The 22,353-nt window shown below is 35.9% G+C and overlaps 1 protein-coding gene across 15 annotated transcripts in view; it reads right to left on the reverse strand.

Moving 5' to 3' along the window:
* il1rapl1a (interleukin 1 receptor accessory protein-like 1a) overlaps positions 1-22,353 on the reverse strand; it is a 269,927-nt gene that overhangs the window by 36,564 nt on the left and 211,010 nt on the right. For all 15 annotated transcript variants that reach the window (NM_001077576.2, XM_073912166.1, XM_073912163.1 and 12 more), the window contains one exon: positions 11,504-11,578. In NM_001077576.2, coding sequence (NP_001071044.2) covers positions 11,504-11,578 — 75 coding nt within the window. The remainder of the gene's footprint in view (positions 1-11,503; positions 11,579-22,353) is intronic.

Here is a 22,353-nt window from a genome sequence, read left to right on the forward strand (position 1 = left end):
GATACGGAAAGCCCAATGGTTGATTCAGTTTTACACAAAAATAAATATCAGCATTTTAATAGTTTTAATCTAACGCAGTGGACAGCGCCAGCTCTGACTAATTTGTTGCCCCAGGCAAGTCTTTTACCTGGTGCCCCTAGCCTCACATCCCATTCCACAATAATCATTGAGTTCAAACATTTACACAGAAACTACACAGCTTTTTTATTACACACCGAAAAAATGAAACATAATTGCCTACAACCAGAAGAAGATGAGAAAAGAGAGAAAACTACTCGATTCAATGGTTAACGTCCACAACAATTAATTATGAGCTAATATGAACAATGTATTTTTTGTTTATGATAGTTATTAAAAACTAATTTTAAATTGTTTACAGTCAAACTCAAAAAATTCAAAGGCTGTCTATAACTAACATTATAATTTAAAGAAAACAGCAAGAATAATTCACCAAGCTGCTGTATAATTTCCAATGTAATTCTGAAGTGCTTTTTAGTAGATGACAGCAAAGTTCTACAGTTATAGCCCTTTCTAAAGGTAAACTCCAGTTACATACAACTTACTTAACAGTTTATATCAAAGTTATTTAGATATTTAGCCACATCATGTTGGTGTTTCAGAACATCTTTTATAAGGTGGGTCGTTAACCCAACGCTTAACCCCCAGGACATACACACATACACTGTAGTATAGACAATTTGGTGTACATAATTCACTTATAGTGGATGTCTTTGCACTTGTGGAGGAAACCGACACGAACACTGGGGAGAACATGTAAACACAGAAATGCCAACTGACCCAGCTGGGGCTTGAACCAATGTCCTTCTTGCTGTGAGGCGACATCGCTACCAACTGTGCCACCCCCCAGTTTCATACAAACATTACTAAATTAGATAATTCCATTAAAAAAAAACATCATCAATTGCCAAATACACATGTAAGTGTAAGTCTATCACCAGAAATGTGCTATCATGTGCCAAGGAAATTGACATGATTATATAACAAAATCTCAAATCTCCAGAGCTTCAGACAGTGCTACACTGCTTTACATTTTTAGACGTGACATTGACCTCTTTTTATTACAGCTTTGATTTATATCATTCATTCATTAATTATCCATTAAATAATAATCCATAAAATTGTCTCTGCCTTTGTCCCATTTTTTTTACCCCTCTTTATTTCTTCCCTGCGCACCAGAGTACTTCTGTCTTCTTATGCATCTAACAAAATCAGTTTACTGTATGTTTACAGTAAGTGCAGCTGTGCGGGGAGGGATTGATCATGAATGGGAGAACAAAAACCTAGTTATGTTTTTTGGATGTAATATTTTGATTGGTGCTGATTTACACTACCTGACAAAAGTCTAAATATGAAAGGTAACGGCCTCTAGATTACACTTATTTTATCAAAATAAAATATGATTGTGCCCTGATTTCTAATTATTTAATTAGGACAGTAAGGTCTGACTTTGCTTAGACAAAATCCTGTCACTGAACAGAAACAATGTACAGTATAGAATATAAAGTCATAGTGCAGTGAAAAAAGAATGAATATTGCAGTATTTGTGATGATTGGGATGCAGTTCAACAGATGATCGGAAAAGTCTACCTTCTGCCCCTTTTCCAAATGATCAACTAAGTGTCAAGTTATTATTTGTTGCTCTTACAACTGGGATGAACGCTAGACTTTGGTCAGGTAGTGTATTTTAATAAAAAATAGACATAAAATGCATAAAAAAGACATTTTGTTGGCCTAAGGGATTGACAGCGTCCATGGCATTTGCCTTTTCACTCTAAGCCATGGGACAACCCTGAAAGATGACAGATAATTTAAAGTTTTCTTTTTTCCACATTTTTCCACAATTTATGCTTAAAGTGGAAGTCAGAATAGTTAACCCCCCTGAATTATTAGCGTAACTAGGCTTAACTAGGTTAATTAGGTTAACTAGGCAGGTTAAGATAATTAGGCAAGTTATTGTATGATGATGGTTTGTTCGGTAGGCAATTGAAATAATATAGCTTAAAGGGGATAATAATTTTTACCTTAAAATGGTTTTAAAAAAATTAAAAACTGCTTTTCTTTTAGCCGAAATAAAGCAAATTATACTTTCTCCAGGAGAAAAAATATTATTAGACATTCTGTGAAAATTTCCTTGCTCTGTTCAACATAATTTGGGAAATATTAAAAAAGAAAAAAAAAATCAAAAGGGGGCTAATAATTCTTCAACTTTATATGCTTTTGTGTACTGATTGGATCCCTTCCAAAAAATAAACTTTTTAAATTCTAAAAAAGGAGAAATAAACATCTAACAAAAACATACAGTCCTCCAAACAAAAAATAGGGAAAAGAATGTTAGTTCGCATGTGAAAATGCATTGCATTTACTAATGTGTTGTCTCCGGCTTCTCTGAGACTCCAAACAAAAGTAATGAAGCAATTTTTCACAAAGGGCGCTTGATGCATGTTATCAAGTTGAAAATTTGTTTATAATCAGATCTCGTAAGATTAAAACAAGCAATGGAGTTTCAACCAGATATTTCAATGTTCACTGCTGCATTAAAGCCCTTGGGGACTCAAAACATGAGGGCTGAGATAAACTCCCAATGTATAAAACACAGACAGATAGTCAAGTCTTTCTTGCATTTGTTCTTTTCTATCTGCTCATCTTGGCTGGTGACTGCATGAAGACACAGGAAGAAAGGTCACCTTTTCTCCTTTCCACGTTGAATGTGAGTCACCCCAGTCTCTTACTGTCTCTTTTTTTCGTTTCTTTGTTTGTCTGCAATATTTGAGTTGCTTATGTGTGTGTGCACCTAGGTGTGTGTGAGTGTTTGTGCCCTGGTTGTCATTAATAATGTTTGGATGTGATGGGTTCACACACAGCACACTCTATCCGTCTCTCTCTATCCTTCACTCATCATCCCATCATCCCATCCTCTCACATCATCATCTGTTCCGCGTCTATGGCAGGAAGCATGAAAAATGATTTTGATAGCTCATCTCTCATAATAAGCATGTTTATAGCAAAGTAATGGCCATATACATCATACATATCACATAGTATTACACAGCGGCATCAACAAATGCTGGAAATAACTAGTATTAGGCCAGCAATATCCTCTTACCTGCTATATACTTAAAAAAACTGTTTAAGTTTGCATGTGTGTGTGTGTGTGTGTGTCTGTGCGTGTCCAATAAGATTTCTGCAGGAAGTGCTCAGCGAGGAGTGATTCCCTCCTGGAATGGTATAAAAGCATTAAATATTCTTGCAGCAGCTCAGAATTCAGTCTCCATCTCTCAGAACCTCCTTGCTTGTCCTTTAATGCTCTTCTTTCCTTCTAAGTCACTCTCTTATTTCCATCTGTCACTAAATGTCTTTCATTAGATGTCATCTGCAACCTACACCTGAAATGTTACACACACGCACGTGCACATATATACTTTTTATTTACTTAATTTAACAATCAGTTAATGTTGTCTTAGTTTAGTTTCAGTATTTATTTTTTATTTTTTTGCAAAATTAACTAACTATATACAATTTTATATTAGTGATTGAAGCCTCGCTTACTAGTACAGGAGCCGATCATCGATTGTTGTAGACTGACATTTTTCCAGACAAAAAGCTCGGACTAGACGTGTGCTTTTACAAGTTTGGTGGTCAGTAAACACTCTGAAACATCGGTAAATACTTGCTTCAAAGACATAAGAAATATATCCAGATAAAGCTTGAAATCTGTACTTTCAAATCAACCAATTGAACTTGAAAACTAAATATTTTTGGTTTTGTAATCTGTATGAAACGAACGCGAGGTACAGTCTGTCCTGTCAAATGCATATCACATGACAGTAATAAATCTAAGTTGCTGTCATTTCTAAAGGAGATTTGCCATCAAGACCAAGTTGTGGATTACTTCAGAAGATCAGCGTGATCTGACAAAGCATTATGCAGAGGATGATAATGTGTAGAATGGCCATAAATGAGGTTGGTGTCGTGATCTCGTTCTTTTCCGAGTGCACATGCGCAGTAGCTTGGGCAAACTGAAAATATGAAGATTTTGTGTGATTCGGACGTTTCGAAATTACACTTATGAGACAGTTGTTGTTTAATTTTATTGGTGGTTCCAAATATGAAATGTAATGGTGAACTTGCCAAACAGTTTTGGAGAATTTGATGTTCCCCATGCAGACAGAATGTTCGAGAGGCCGCCGAGTGAAATGACTTACCTTTTAAAGGGACTTTGTCTAGGGTATATACAATCTATTATTACAGCCATGAGAAAAAGTAATAAACCACCTAACATATCTAAACAATAATATATTTATATGTGTAAATTACAGTACAAATATCTCTGGGGAGACTCCACTAATGATTGTAAAGCACTTCAGGCGTATGGCCATACACGATAAATGCAATATATAAATACACATTACTTATCTACTTAATAAATTAGGGATGTAACGATTCATTTGACTCTTAATTTTTGTTATGATTCATGATATTATTTTAACGATTCGGTTTGGTCATGATTTTTTTTTGCAAAATTATTTGAAAAAAATTAAGGTGAAGAGCCCTTTCATTTTTTCTTAAATGCTGCACATTTTTTTTTGTAAAATAATACTGGTCTAAAAAGGAAGGCGTTCTGAGGCGCATTGCTGGCGCGTTACTATTTTAAGAATTTATAATAGATTTTTCAATAGACCAAAACAAACTCGGTCTAAAGTCGAACACAGAGTTGCGCCTCGCTTACACACAGCTTAATACACACAAGATGTAGAGCAATACGCAAATATCTTTACATATGAACAAATTTAAATATTAAGGATATATATAGGATGAAATAAGAATAGATATAGGATATAAATATAAAGGATTAAAATATTACAAAACATATTATTTTCTAGCCTACAAAAATACGAAAAACCTCTGCTTTTATGCCTTCTTCATCTCAGGAGGCTTTTTCAGTTTATTCATAACAATTTGCTTTTGTATAATGTTATTATTATTAGCAGTATTATTTATTATATCCATACTTATATTTGTTTTTATTAAAAACAAGCTTAGATTTGCCCACCTGCAGGTTTTAGACCATATGGGGCACAGAATGTGTTTTAGGATATAACTCAGGTTTTTGAACACACTTCGTTATTATTGTTCATTTATTCGTTTGCTGGAAAATAGAACTGAATTTAGAAATAGTTTTGAAACAAATATTTGCGCTTAACAAACAAAATTAATTATTCATAGTCTAATTGATGTCTGTGCATAAAGGTTTCCTTATCCACGAGAGCGAAAGTGAAAGTAGATCATTTATCTCTCATTCTCGCGCGGTAGATGCTATGTTTAACTGTTCTTGCAAGTGAAATGCTCAGTTTTTCCACTCACACTTACTTTACGTCATGTAAATAGCAAATGTGCTTATGGCGCGACGTAACTGGCTCTTAAAGGGAATGGGAGATGAGACTCTGATTGGTTTATTCTCAAAACACACCTATAACTCATTAAGAAAATAAACTCAACCCTTTTAGACCATGCGCCATGGCGCAAAGCGGATGTTTCCGTCCTTATATTAGTAAAAATGCATTCTGACACGCCCTGAAAGTGTTTGCGCCCTGCATTTTGCGCTTTGCGCATGGACCATCAAGATAGAGCCCTTAGTGTAATACACCTAAGAAGAGATAATCTTGAACATTTTTAAACATTCATTAATAATTATTTTTAAACTATACGTAAACTAATATGAACAGGAGAGGGTAACAATAATCTAATACCTGCTTCTGTAACAGAACAACTTTCTCTTTCAGTCTGAAAAATATCTTCAGCCTTTCGCTATGAAAACACTGATGCACCGTGTGATCTCTGTAGAACTAGTCAGAGCAAGCATAGCGGCAAATCATTTGGTTCGCCTGGTTCGACTAATTAATAGTTTTCTTTTGTGTACAGACGTCTGTGAGAGTAGTTTTTCACTGTGCTGACGATTTATGTTGCTCTGTTAGTGTAAGTAAACGTCTTTGTGCAGTATTTGCACACAGTTTGTGTTTTGTCTGGCGCACTTCAACACTGTCATTTTAATCTGCCACTCCACCTCTTGCTCACTGCTGATGTGCAGGTAAAGCGAGTTTGCGCCTGTAAACACAGCGCCCCCTCTGTTCAAATAATGTATCATGGTTTGCTCAACATTTCAACTGGTTTGAATCGTCACATATTTGAATAGATTTTTAACCAGCTCACGGTTAATCGTTTCATCCCTATATGAAATATTCTTTCAAACTACTAAAATGTCAATAAATGTCCTTGTTAAACAGAAAGGTTGAATTTTCAACATTAAAAGTCGACAAAGCAGAGATCAAGATCCCATAATGCAATTCATATAGTTAATTAAATTTTTTAAAAATAAATTACAAAATACAGAACTTGATGATTAACATATATATACATATTGTGCAAAAAATGTTTGTGTGAAACTACATGCTTACCACTAGGTGTCATTGCCAATCTAAATCAACGTCTTTTTTTCTGGCCAAAGATTTAATATGACTTTTTCTCCACTGTAATTCCATTTAAATTCTCATGATGCTGCAAATTAACCCTGACAACATGACAAAGTTCGACTCCACTGGCTTCTATTATACTCACTCAGCTAAGCTGTCCAAAACGCACACACCGTCTAAGTCTGTAAATTGCTCATCATGTGGTCAGTGTGTGCGTGCGTGTGCTTGAGTATGTATGTGTGTGCGTCTCCAGTCGACAAGTGGTGTCTTGCTCTCTCTCTGCTCATTCTGAAGGCAAAACATGGTCAGAGCCGCCACAATATGCTCCAATCTGCTCCTGTTTCCAACATGCTTGGATCCAGAGCCTCCGCCAAACAAACAGACGCAGCTCCATCCACCACACACACACACACACACACACACACACGGTTCACTTCAATGCACACCCTAACAGATGAATGCACATGCGCGAGCAAGCACATCTCTCTGCGTTACATATATTAAATCGGACGGTATGCATGTATTAACATGTGCAAGAAACTCGGATGAACACGCACGCACACATACACACACACAGTGGAATCCAAACGAAGGCCCACTGATGTTTCGGCACCATATGGAGCAGCTATTGTTGGGAGACAACAGCAGATAATTAGCATAGAGGATTTGCATTTATGAGAAAGACTTCCATTCAGCTCGTAAACAACATAACATCATAATGCTGACTATAGCAGCTATCTGTCTAACAGGGGAACTCCTTTCTCAGGCGTTAACACACACACATACTGAAATGCTGCTGCTGAGTTAGCGCATAACTGCGCGTGGCATGAGTTTAAACATTCTCGATGAGTCTCTTTTGGTAACAGTTGGACGTCTTCTCAATAACAGAAACAGATCTTACATTTGCTGAAGCATTTTTGCTTGTGTTTTTTGTTAGTAAATCCATTACAATGTCTCTCCTTTTACTTACACAATTGCTTGGATGCAGCACAAAGACATAAACAACACTGGCTGAGTTCAGAATTGATTAAACACACTGCGCAACATACTAACTATACAGTAGGCATATACAGTAGGTTTCAAATGTTCTTGTTGTAATAATTGCTGACGCTTTCACTTTATCATTACATTACTGACATAAAAAATGGTTATTAATAATGACTAATCATAGAAAAAACTAATATTTATAAAGTACACCTTACAATAAGGCCTTGTTAATGAGCATTATAATGCATTAACCAAGCAAAAAAGTGAGAGATAGCAACATTTGTTACATTTTTATTAGTTTAAAATATTAAACTGAACGTCATTAGTTACTAGCTTCATTAAATAGAACAGTTATGGCTTTTGATTTTAACAAGTTATAAAATATTAACCAAGAAATTAACATCACTCAAGATTAATACATGCTTTTCTACACTGTAAAACCCAACAGTCCACTTTATCAAATGAAATGAGTGTAGTTAACTCAAAATTGACTGAAAGACAATTCTACTCACTTGAAAAGTGTTTTGAACTCAGTGTTGAAGGTAATGAGTTAATTAAATCCCTCATTACCTCAACTTAAATGGAGTAAGTTCACAGTATTGATATAGATTCGTTTTTAACTCGAATGGTTTGTAGCAATTGGTTTCCTCAAATGGTTTGACTTACCTTAACTTATTGGATTTTACAGTACTCAGTTGGTTTGAATCTTCTTCATTTATTGGGTTTTACTGTGCTCAAATTGCTTCATTTACTTAAAGTTCACAGTACTCATTAGGATTAGGTTTTGAACTTAAATGGTTTGTTGCAATCGTTTTCCTCAAATGGTTTAAGTTATCTTAACTTTTTGGGTTTTACAGTGTAGTAGTCAGTTTAGCTTAAATAACTAATGTGTTTACAAACAATCCAGAGAAACAAAAACAGCTTTGGATAATATCTCAGGCATGCTGTTGGCTAGTTTAACATACAAAAATGTTTATGTTTGAAATAAATAGCATATTAGGTCTTGATGAATACAACAATCAGAAAATTCTATTACAAATCTAAGTGCTCACAAAATATAATGCATGTTCCTAATCACAATATATTGTATTTGTGAATATCTCCACTAGCATACCATACAGAATTTGAGAAAAAAAAACAGCACAAGGTGTTGAGAGAAAGAATTTAAGTAAATCCTGTCCACTGTTTATATGCACTTTATGCTATTGGCCTAAAACTTGAATCAGTAACAAATCAAATTTCCGCTGGAAAGGAGTGCAGGGTGCAGCAGTGCACCACAATTGGGAATAGTATTTTGGGAGTGTGGAAGCAATTGGCTCTTCAAAATGCCAAAAGTGCATTCGACTGCACCAAACACCTGGATATATGCCCGGTTTTAACACTCTTCTGCATAATTTCATCATTATTTGATGAATTAACTCCTGCCATGATCAATAGAAAATGTTCATAAACATCTCTCTAAAGTAGTACTCCATTTACTGGCAGGTTTCCGGAAGCGATAATATGCCAAACTAAACCTTACTGTCAGCGCTATCTGAAGCGAGCTTTAATTGCATAAAACAGCACTGACTTTAGTAAAAACGCCACATCAAATTATGCATTAACTACAATGCTGTTGTTCAAAATTTGGGATTCTTTTTAAAATGAATTATTCCTGTTTTTCCAGCAAGAATACATTAAATTGAGCAAAAGTTATATTAAAAAGACATTGGGCTCTATTTTAACAATTTAGCACAAAGTCTAAAGTTCATGGCGCAAAAGCATTAAGGGCATGTTTGAATCCACATTTGCTTTTTTAAGGATGGAAAAATACGCTCTGCTTATTCTATTAATGAGTTATGAGGGTGTTTTGAACATAACATATATTAAACCAATCAGTCTCATCTCTCATTACCTTTAGGAGTCAGTTGTGTTGTGCCATAAAGCATTTGCTATTTACATGATGGACTTTGTAAGAAGAAAAACTGAATGCTTTACTGGTGAGAAAACAGTGAAACAGACCATCTGCAACACGAGGATAAAGAACGAGCCTCCTCCATTCGGCCTCTTTGTCTTTATTTTACTTTTACTCTTTACTTTACACCTTTACTTTAGTGGATAAGAACACGGTGGAAACTCACTCCACTGAAGACATCCATTAGCCTACATATTTAATTCTGTTTAAGCACAAAAAATTGTTTCAAAACTATTTCTAAATTCAGTTCTAATTTCCAGCAAATGAATAAATGAACAATTATAACAAAGAGTGGTCAAAAAACTAGCGAGTTATTTCCAAAAACACGTCCTATTCTTATGGCCCATATGGTGATGCATATACGTCTTCAAATCCTGACAGGTGGACAAATCTAAACTTGTTTTTTTAAAAACAAATATAAATATGCATATAATAAATAATACTAATAATAATAAAATTATAATAAAAATGCTAATTGTCATGAATAAATTGAAAAAGCACCCTGGATATGAAGGCAGTGGTTTTAAATTTATGTAGAATTATTTTTGTAACATTTTCATCCTTTAATTTTTTTTCATATGTAAAGATATTTGTGTATTGCTGAACATCCTGTGTCAATTATGTAATGTGTACGCGTTTTGGACCTGCATAGGGGCATAACTAACTGTGCTGGACTTTAGACCAGCTTTTCCCTGGTCAATGGGGTCTATTTCAGTTTATCAAAATAGCAACCCGCCAACATTGCACCTTAACTCACCTCCTTTTTAGACTAGCACACCCATGAGTCCACAAACAGTACACCCATGAGTGGCACAAAACATGAAAATTAAGGTTGCGTTGGTCTGAAATTTACAACAAACACGTCTTGTGCCTTATTGCGCTGGGAGTATGATAGGGCCCGTAATGTTATACAATTAAGAATGTGTTTTTAAAGTTTCCAAAAAATGTCAAATGCTTAACACAAACACATTAAGTAGTACAACTGAGAAATAATTTTAGAATGGTTTAATAAAAATTAACTACATACATATATATATATATATAAGCACCACATGGTGTGGCTAAATATCAACTTTAATATAAACGACCCTGGTAGTAACTAAGTATGTTTTATATTATTTATTAAAAATATGTAAATATATATATATATATATATATATATATATATATATATATATATATATATATATATATATATATATATATATATATATATATATATATATATATATTTATTTATTTATTTTTATTTTTTTACACTCAAGCATAAAAATAATGATTTCAACAAATTCAGCTGTGCTATTACAAGAAAAAATAAAACATCTATTTGAAAAAAAAGAATTTCCATCAAATTTTCTAAAAGGAATCTTAAATCTCTATAGAAAATGTCCATTACACAAAAGGCTGTTTGTCATCAGTAATTTGTCATCAGAGGCATAATGGCATCACTTTTAATTTTAAAAGCGTAAGAGACTTCTTTTTAAAAATAACGATAAAATACTGAAGGATACTGATACAGTGTATATCACATGGCAGAAGCAGCATGCGTCACTGGTACCCCTTCAACATGCCCTCGGCACCTGGTTATTTTGAGAAGCCAATGATGTGACAGACTCGGGATTTCATTCAGGAACACTTCAGCTTAAATGCCACAACACTTTGAATTAGCCTGAATGTTTAATTCACAGAGCTTTCCAGCGCTTTTCAGAATCAAATACATAATCATTTTCATTTTGGCAGACCCATTGTAAAAATTGAATCAGCCATTCAAATCGCGTGGAATAAAAACATGATTGATATCACCTCCAGTATTTTTGTCACCCTGGAAAATAGAAGGTCAAGTCGAGTGCAGTGCATCATGGGATGCAATATTCCACGCAGTGTGCACTGGCTATATATTGTGCATTTTAACAAATGCAGTAGGTTATCTGGGTAATCCATGCATTCAGGAAATTTGCATATTCTGCACAGCAAACACATCATATCCTGCGTTCTTTCAAAAAATAGTACATGCCACGGCGAACACCCCTCCTCAACACAAACACACACATCCACAAGCGGAAGCTGTGCTTACCGAGCTGCACGTCCATGGCGAGGAGCTTGTTTTCAGAGGGAAACAGAATCCTGGGGGGCTCTTCAGTCAGAGGAGCTGAAACAAACACACACACACACACACATACACACACAGAGCGTTATTTTTACTAAGTGACATCAAGCACTTCTGATGAAGCACACACTCTCTCCCTCTCTCTGCCCACACGTTCGTGATTGGATGAGTAAACTCCAGCATCTCGCCATCAACATCTCAGCGAGAATTGTCTTGGTCTCCCCAGTGCTCTCGTTTCTATTCTTCTTGACTTTTCTTTTTTCCCCCATCCTTCAATCCGTCTCTCTCTCTCTTTCTTTCCTTTTCTCTTTCTCTCTCTCCAGATCTTCCTCTCCCCATGTGGGCACGATGCTCTAAATTCCAGCTCATTTCCTTCGAGTCAGAGGTGTGTACGTGTCTCTCTCCTTGGTGATTACGCTGACTGTGTTTGTTCACTTGGCTTTTGTCAAGCACAGGATTTGAGCTGGTAATACCACACACACACACCGTGACTGCATACGTGTGTGCTTGCATTCGGCTTTATGTAACTCTTAAAACTCGAGGATGTATATTTGTGTGTGTTTGTCGAGGCTCTAGATTGGTTCTGGGCTGCGACAGTGTATGTGTGTGTGTGTGTGACGTGGGGGTGCACTTAATAGACAGCGGGCTGGTGGAAGTTTAAGCCGCGCGATCGCTCATCCAAAATCCAATTTTCACTCGGCAGAGGAAAGCGCACTGGCCCCTCCCGATGGATTATTCCGGGTGACTGACGGATAGCAAACAGCAAATTAATGAATTACGCTTCCGGAATATACACATCTCGCTGCTGACCCATGCTGCACATTTCTCTGTTAAAGTTATAGAGGGAAACGCACACATTAGTTTCCTGGAAGACCTAGAAGGTATGGCTTAAAACATCAATTGCAGTATGAGAAAACCAGTAGGCCTATGCTAGATCATAGACAATTCAACGAGAAGTACTAAATACATTAGTGAATAAGAATGTGGTATAATAAAGTGATGTGAACACTTTTTAGATTTGTTGTTAAGTGATACTGTAATTTCTTGAATGTCAGTAGGCCCACACCGGAATCTGCGTGCACAGAAATCTGCAGATTTCCACAGATTTTTGGTCCATCATTGAGTATTTATTTACTTGTGTAAATGTGTGTAAACTTATATTTATTCAATTTTTTAATTAATTTCAGTAATATTACTTACTAACATGAAAGTGTTCATTTGATTTATTTACAATACAGTTTGTAAAGTAATATTACTGTCTTTTTGTAGAGATAGTATATGAGAGACTTGCTTTGTTTAACAAATAAGTAGATATAGATGGATTTGCATTGTAAATATTAAACCAAAGTTAAAAAGCTATTATTTTTTATTTCATAGATAGTTTTTAGTTATGATACTTCCAAAATAATTCCACATAAATCCGCAGATTTTTTTACAAAATTCTCTGCATAAAAAAAATGTCCGCAGATTATGTCGGCAGATTCGTTATTAAATATATATATATATTAAATCTATTATTTTTTTTTTATAAATTAAGTTTATGGTTACAACATTCATATTATAATTCTGCATAAATCCGTTGATTTTTATTAATTTTTTTACAAAATTCTAATTCAAAATTCAAAATTTCTCAGCAGAAATTGCAAAAAATGTCCGCAAATTCAGTCTGGCCCTAAATATCAGTAGCATTTTTTATCATTCATCTAATACACACTAAAAATATTCAAAGATGATTCCTTGGATTTACAAAAATTTACAAAAACCAACTACTAAATTCAACATTTAAATTGCTTGCAACAATTTTGCAGACATCATTTTTTTTAGTGCATGATGCGATATTTCAAAGTGGATTATATAACGCAATTAAAGACACAAAGTCAGTGTGAACTGGAAGTTGCTAAGGAAATTGTAACATGTTAATGTATTTCAAGTGTAACTGAATGTTGTGCAGGGGCTGTGCATCATTCCCTTAATAGCAAAATAGTGGTACGAGGGGCGTAGTTAAGCATATTCTGTCTGAAGTCATCAAACTGACGTTAACAGAAGGACTGCCACTCGCAAATGGGCTTTGATTAAAGATTACAAACATTTTTTTTTCAGTGGCTTAATCTCACAGATTATTTGTTCACCGCTAGCAAAACATATGTTGTCATTTTTATTTCACACAAACTACCTCGAGTCTTTAGCAACCCGATAATTCGTTACACTCCACCTCATTCATTTTTAAAAGTTAAAGGTCATAGCATTTCTAGTATTCCTATAGGGTCACAAGTAACCCGGGGTATGTATAAGTTTAAGGACTATTTTGCTGCTCTACCCATTTCATAAGGTGGCAATGTTTATTACACAATGATGATCTATTGTTTCTCAGCATTACCAGGCATAAAAAAAGAATAAAAAAAGTAAATCACTTCAAAGGGCTTGAACAGATTTACTAAAGAGCAAACACTATATGCAGATCCAGAATCACTGGATGATGGATTTGATGAATAAATCAAATGTCAAAAATTTTTTTTGAAGACATTGAAAAGTGATTGTTTTGATAATATGGTTGTCATGTTGATCCAGTATGAAAACACACATGCTGCTGGTTTCAGCTCCACTTAAAACAAATTAGTTTAGGCTTGATGTTTCTAATAATAAAGATAGCTATTAATTAATTTTACAATAATTAGCATTTGTTTTATACTTACATTAAAAGAATCTGTGAACCTAATTTTAAATAGTTTGTTGTGAAGGCTGCTACTTTTAAGGCTGGAAGAGCAATCACATATAAAACATATGCCAGTAAATGGCAGTTCATTCCACTGTGGCAACCAACAGTAAATATACCTTTTAAACTGATGAAATTAGCTGTTTTTTTCTCTCTCAACAATTCAACTTTGAACAATTTTTAATTAAGGAGTGAGATTTATGATCCTACAGACATTTGTTTTTGCATCCAAACACATTTTCAACTTTAATTTAATTATCCCATTAATTATTTACATACTTAAAAATAAAGATTCCAAAACACAAGAATGCCACAGAAGAACCATTTTGTACTCCACAAAGAACCTTCTCAGAGAAGATTTCTTAAAAAAAAGAACAATTTTTTTAATGAGAAGAGATTTTAATTATCTAACATTTTCCACTTTAAAGGATTTTTCTTTATAAATTAAAGCTTCCATGGATGCTAAAGCCTCTTCATGCACCCTTCAAGGGCAATAAAGGACCTTTATTTTAAGAGTATAATAGGAAAATTGATGTGCTATGGTTTAAATGGCTTTCTATCTTGCATTTTGCCTCTCCAAATGATTGATGTCAACTTAAAAGTATGGAAATAAGCAAAAAAGTAGTGAATGTAATCTATTTTACAAGTCAAATCATTTCAGAATTAAAAGTGCGTTCACATTATTAAAATGAGTGCAGCAGGTAAAAAAAAAAAAAAGCTAGGGCATTTATATTTACATTTATGCATCTGGCAGACACTTCCATCCTTAGCCATTTACATTACACTGAAGATATACATTTTATAAGTTCATGCAATCCCTGGGAGACATGAGCAGCAAATAAATTAGCACACAAACTTATTTGTCAAAACAGTCTGTAATTCAACTGGGAATTTTTATGCAGATGGAGGAAGAGAGAGAAAAAGCACCTCTTCAGGATTTGGATCACTGATTAGCCCCTATAAATACCTTACATCTACATGATAAACTCTTACCATCTGAATAAAGCTTATGACCGGTTGCAGTGGTTTATAGGGTGAAGTGAATAACAACGCTCATTTCAGTCTGTTTCCTCTTCACAAAGCTATCAAATGACTTCAGTTGTTATACAGCACACAAGTCTTATAGACCACTTTATTGTACTTTCTTTCAAGCGTGTGACCTTCAGTCCCCATTCATTGTAATTGCATGGCAAATGCAGTCCTGAGAACAGAACAGTCCTTTTGTGTTCACCGGAAGAATGGTTTGAAACAACATGGGAGTGAGCAAATGATAAAAAAACTATTTATTTTTCATTTTTAGCACAAAATATTCCTTTAAAAGTTTTTTTTGGAGAATATGATGGTCTTTAATGAGCCTGTCAAGACTGTAACTATCATAACGTGCTTTAAACGCAGCTTGAGGATGTGCAGCGATTGAGAGGATGAGAGAAAAGAGAGAAAGGGAGCATGAGTCACCATACAAATTGCTTGCTGTCTACTAGAACAATTACACAGCTAATCTAAGCAATGAGCAATGTAGTGTCGCCACGACTCGAACCCACAACCATGACAAACACCCTCAATATGAAGATGCTATCGTCTCTATGTCGGAATGTAAAAAGATAGAGGCACAGAGGGGAGAATTCACTAAGATTGAATTGCGTGCACTGACAGCACCATTTATTTCCGAACACTGTCTGTGTTGTTTTAGCGTCCAATTCACTAGTGTCCACAAAATTGGTGCTGAATTTAGATAGAAAGGAGGCATTTGCTCTAAAAAGAATCAAGATAGTTAGACCTGATTGCAACAGTCTGAGTGCTCCTTTTATTCTTTTTTAGCTATTGCCTTTCATGCAGTGTATTGTAGTTGTTTGTGAATGTAAAAGGTCTACAAAGATCACAGAGCATGATAAATTGACTCATTGTGTCACAAAAGAAAGGACCAGCTACAAAAAAGTTAGTTAGTGCAGCTTTATTTTACTTTAAGTCTATGTAGGGTTGTAGCAAATTTGCCAAAACATGCAGGCTCATTCTGAAAACATAGAACTGTTTACATTTCTGGAGATCGCAAATTATGTTGCCAGAGATACGTACGGCTGCATTTCATCAAAAACAAACGCTATGGGGTGCTATGATGCTTATCAGCTGATCGCTTACTTCCATGTAGGGATGGGCGATATGGCAAAAATGCAATCTCTATATTTATTTTCTATATTAAACAATAACAATATATATTACAATATAAGTGGTTAATGCTTCCAGATTTAAACGAGTACATCAACAATGACTCAAGCCACAAAAATTAGAGGGTCCATTAAACGCCATAAAATTTCCGGATAATACATTTTTTGTGGTTGAAAAATCTGTAAATCTCTAACATCAACACACTTTTATATTTCCATAGTTGCACTTTTATGCTGTGTGATTGGCTGTTAGATCAATATAGAGTAAAAAAGTCCAGAGCTTATCATATAGCTTGAAATAAATTGTATCGCGATTCGATATAATATCGTTTATCGGTCCAGCCCTACTTCCATGTGGACGGCTTTTCTGCTGCTACAAGTTTGCCCAATATCTCGCCACGTACATTGATAGACTTAAGATGCAGACTGGAGTTAACCGTGATGATGGGGTTCAAGTCCGGTAAAGAAAGGTTCCAGTAAGCAGGTAAGACAAAAAAAGACAAAAATTTAAAATAAACAAGTGGATTGCTTTTAAAAAAACTGAGATTGAGTTTGGGGAAGTGTGTGCAAGTGGTGCTCGCTGCAGAGCCATTTGGGTGAGCAGAGCTCCAGCGAGGGGGAGCATGAGCTGGAGCTCCACCTTTTTTTGCACTTCTTCTACGAGTGATGTCACTGGGGGTAGGGTTAGGGGTGGGGTTGGTGTACGCATTAAAACAGCTTACAGGAGGCAGAGCGAGAGCTCATGCTCCCCCTCGCTGGAGCTCAGCTCTGCTCAAATGGCTCTGCAGCGAGCACCCTCTCAGCGTGTGGGCACTGGTCAATCTGTGTGTTTTTTTTTTTCCACTATCGGTTAGTTTTAGGCATGGATCGATCAGTCGACATTGACCTCTAGTGAACTTAAGCGAGAAGAGCAGGCGCGACTGGCACTCGCCAGAGAAATTTGGGATCTCCAAAGTGTACACAGTGGCCTCTTGTGGATTCGCAAAAACAAAAAACTGCAACAAGTATTTGGAACTCTACAAAAATGTATATAGGGGTACATAATCAGAATGAGCCTGAGTTTCAATTTGCTTAATGCCAGCTTTATTGGCAGCTCACAAAGAACATTTACTTTGACATTGTACTTTGATGTAGAATATGGGGAGGGAATTAAGAAGTCTTAATAAATAATATATATCTAGAATGTCATGGAATTTGTCAAATTTTGGATAAAGTGCAAAAATGTAAGAAAACTTCATATCATGATATCACTTACACACAACATACAAACTCCTCATATTTCTATAAACGCAAGGAACCTGTGACAGGATGGAGAATGTTAGTAGTACTAGTAATTATAATAATTATAAAAGCTTTAGGCGACGCTGTGGCGCAGTAGGTAGTACTGTCACCTCACAGCAAGAAGGTCGCTGGTTCGAGCCTCAGCTGGGTCAATTGGCATTTCTGTGTGGAGTTTGCATGTTCTCCCCGCATTTGCGTGGGTTTTCTTTGGGTGCTCCGGTTTCCCCCACAAGTCAAAAGACATGCGGTACAGGTGAATTGTTAAGCTAAAAAAAATTCCATAGTGTATGTGTGTGAATGAGAGTGTATGGGTGTTTCCCAGTGATGAGTTGCAGATGAAAGGGCATCCGCTGCATAAAAAACATATGCTGGAAAAGTTGGCGGTACATTCTGCTGTGGCGAACTCTGATTAATAAAGGGAAGCCGAAAAGAAAATGAATGAATGAAAAGCTTTATATTTAGGCAATCACACAATTATTATTATTATTATTATTATTTAATTAATAATTTAATTGAATTCATAACAATGCAACTGTTTTAAAACTCAAAATACACTGTGGATATTTTGAATACATTTCAAGACTTAAATAAAATGCATATGGTTTTTGATTACATAAATTATGTAACTATAATTTTGGAGTTTAGAAAAAAAAACTTTGTTTTTGGAAGAAAAATGTTAGGCCGCTTTTTTTCTGGATAACTTCTTGAACTCACCTCCACTTTGGAGAGAATTAGATATACCACTTCTGGGAAATTTGATTAAATGTGGGGTCCAGTCTTTTTTTTTTTCTAACACAACATAAAGACTAAAAATGTTTAATTTCTGAAGATTTGTAAGTTGTGTAAGTTGATGTGTCTTTCTGTAGGTCATACACGTCTTGTATGTTTCCATTGCCATGTTGCCATGATGGGTTTGACGGTCTGTTCCTTGTTTTTCTATGTCTATGTCAAAAACTATGGTAAAAATACATTATAAAAAATAAATAAATAAAAAATAAATATATATATATATATATATATATATATATATATATATATATATATATATATATATATATATATATATATATATATATATATATATATATATATATATATTACAATTTGATAAATATATCATTTAATAAATAAATAAATAAAGTAAATAAAAAAAGCCTTTCCCAGAGATGGGTTGTGGCTGGAAGGGCATCCGCTGCATTAAAAAACTTGCTGGATAAGTTGGAGGTTCATTCTGCTGTGGCGACCCCAGATTAATAAAGGGCACAAGAAGACAAAGGTAACAAGAAAATGAATAAATGAATTAATGAATTAAAAAAAGCCTTGGATGCTAAAATAAAAATATAGTAATGCGTATTTGGTTTCCACAGTCTCGCACAAAAGAGTTGAGTTGGAGATTGTATCCTTGAATGAACCGTTTCAGGCACTGTAAGAAAAAAAGCTGATCCTGCAATACATATTATATGAAAATATCTACATTTGGGTGGGTGTTAACCACAGAGACCTCCAAAACACAATCAGAAACCTTTAAAATAGCACAACGGGGGGACTTTAAAAGGAAGCTTTTTCCCCCTTTGAAAGATACAAAAATGGTGCGACTGTTTGGTAAATTCGTCCCAGAGAGAGAGAGAGAGAGAGATAGAGAGAGGAATACACAGGGAGATGAAAAGCGAGAGATAGAGTGGAAATGTGGCTTGGCTCAGAAGCAAGGGAAGAGTGTGACGGAAGGATGGCGTGATGCAGAAGAGGAGAGAAATAAAAACACTCGGGCCAGCGCTGTGGGGAGACTGGTTACACACAGCGGGGAGGAAGCTACAACCTAGAAAAAAAATGACAAAAATCAGCCCGCTTTTAAATTCCTGCATGCTCTGTGTGTGTATGTGTATGTCGTCCACACGACATAGAGTAGTTTCTGTGTGTGAGAGGAGTTCACGGAGTTTGAGACTGATATATTGACAGACTGCGAGTAGGAGAGGTGTGATAGCTCAGGCTCCCTCCGAGGTTCACAACTCTTTTTCTCCAACACACACACATGCACAAACACACGCAGGCACACACACACATACACACCTTCAAACTGCATACATATTCTGCAAATATTCAAATATACATTTGGGACCCTAAAAGGTATGACTCAACGTAGTTAATAACATGTTTACCCATTTTGAGTGGGTTTCCGATGCTTTTTTTCAGGCAAAAAGTTGGGGGTTTCGATTTACTTAGTGGAATGGGACAAAGCATCACTGAAGGCACCAGTGAATCCATAAAAATTATCCTAGAATAATATAGTTGAAAGTAATTCGCTTGTTAAGTCGTTGGTTAAGTCCAAGCCGCTTCTCATTTGAATTGAGAAAATATGTGTGCATGACCACTTATTAGTCATATCATACATTAAAGTGAATCTTACATAAAATCATGGTGTATGCAACAGTCTCTGAACTTGCTGCATCACAGACACCATCATTTTAATTTAATAATAATACAAAATTAATATCACTTTATAATATCAGACATTAGGCATGGATAAATATATATATATATATATATATATATATATATATATATATATATATATATATATATATATATATATATATATAGCAATCATGATTTTCAAAAGTATTACATCACTTTAAAAATGCTTATCATTATTACCATTTGTCATTGGACCCAGAAGCTGCTTCGTGTGACATCACACTTAACAAGTGGATTACAAAAATACACTGCAATGTCTAATGCAATAACATAGAGAACTGCTTATTGTTGTTTAAGTGTGTTAATAGTTCTGACAAAACTGTAATCATAAGTTTTTGAATATGATTTTTTACATCATTGGATATAAAACAATTCATTAATTTTCTTTTCGGCTTAGTCCCTTTATTAATCAGGGGTCGCCACAGCGGAATGATCCGCCAACTTATCCAGCACTTGTTTTACGCAGTGAATGCCATTCCAGCCACAACCCATCTCTGGGAAACATCCATACACACTCATTCACACACATACACTACGGTCAATTTAGCCAACCCAATTCACTAGGGATGTAACGGTATTGTAAATACTGTCATACCGCAATATTAATTTTTTTCGATATTACCTTAGTCGCATGACTCGGTAAAACTATAGGTCTTCTGAGAAAATTTGCTCAGGCGAATGAAGCGAACGGGAGGTACCGGAAACTACAATTCCCATCAGCCCAGGCTTGGCCATAATCCCTTGCGGTCTGTTGTCGCTACAGATCCAGTAATGCGGAAATGGAGTGTGCTGCTAGAAGCGGGGATGAAAAAGAGTTGGAAAACCCTAAAGCAGGTTGCACACCAGAAGCGCCGCTCGGCGGCGCCATGCATTTTAGAATTCTAAACATGGGTTTCTATCAGGATACACACACCGGTGCCGCAAGTCGGCGGCTGTCGGCGGCGCCCGTCCACGGCTCAGGACGCAGTTCATTTTTCAGCCGTGCCACAGAGCGCCATCTGATTAGTTTCATGTTAAATATCATTCGAATGTGCGCGTCTGGTGTGCGATACTTTAAACTGTCATGTGCGCGCCGTGTTGCGGCGCCGAGCGGAGCTTTTGGTGTGCGACCTGCTTGAAGCGGGTGTTGTCGCTGCGCGCGTACTGAATAGCGGTGTTGTCGCGCGAGTTCTTATCAGCTGTGTTGTCGTGCGCGTTCTGATCAGCTGTGTTGTCGCGCACGTACTGTAAAGCGGGGACGGAGGGTATGTCGCGTCGCGGGGGCACTTTTGATCATTTTGGAAGGGCACTTTCTATCCAAGACTAAAAAGGGCATGTGCACTGCACAGGTTGAGCCCTGTGTGTGCACGTGCCTGCAAGTTGGGGAATACGACTAATAATCAGTCATGGGGACTGCAGAAACACAGCACACTGTTCAGATTGATGCAGACATGAGATCTCTATCTCAATCATTGTTTTTCCTCTCAAGTGGGGGAAAGACAATGCACAACGTTACCCACTGCTGTCAACCTGGGCCAAGTCATATCTCTCTTGTCCCAGAAACCTCAGTCCCAAATGAGAGGGTTTTTTTCTGTTGCAGGGGACATTGTAAATACCCAGAGATACCAGCTTTTACCAGATTATATTTATATGATAATTTTCCTTTAAACCCATCTCTGTCTAAGTGAGTGAGTGATTAAATGTTGAATGTGATGAGTTTTCAACAATACTAAATTGAAACTTAATTTTTTTACATGGTTTAATATTTTTTTGTTATTAAAATTGAAGTTCCTGTTTCAAAGCGCACAGATAGATGACTAATTTGTATGTCATTGACACTTTTGGCACTTTTTTGGAGTATTTTCATAAGTTTTGTTTTTTCCTGTAAATGATTCAATAAATACCGTACCGTGACATTCATACCGAGGTATTACCGTACCGTGAAATTCTGATACCGTTACATCCCTACAATTCACCTGTACCGCATGTCTTTGGACTTGTGGGGGAAACTGGAGGAAACCCACGAAAACACAGGAAGAACATGCAAACTCCACACAAAAATGCCAACGGACCCATGCGAGTCTCGAACCAGCGACTTTCTTGCTGTAAGGCGAACGTGCTACCCACTGCACCACCGTGCAGTTATATACAGTTGTACAAAATTTGTGCTCTTTTACAGATATTTATTATGTGATGTTTAATGGAGCAAG

This window comes from Danio rerio, chromosome 9, assembly GCF_049306965.1.
Source record: "Danio rerio strain Tuebingen ecotype United States chromosome 9, GRCz12tu, whole genome shotgun sequence".
Lineage (NCBI taxonomy): Eukaryota > Metazoa > Chordata > Actinopteri > Cypriniformes > Danionidae > Danio > Danio rerio.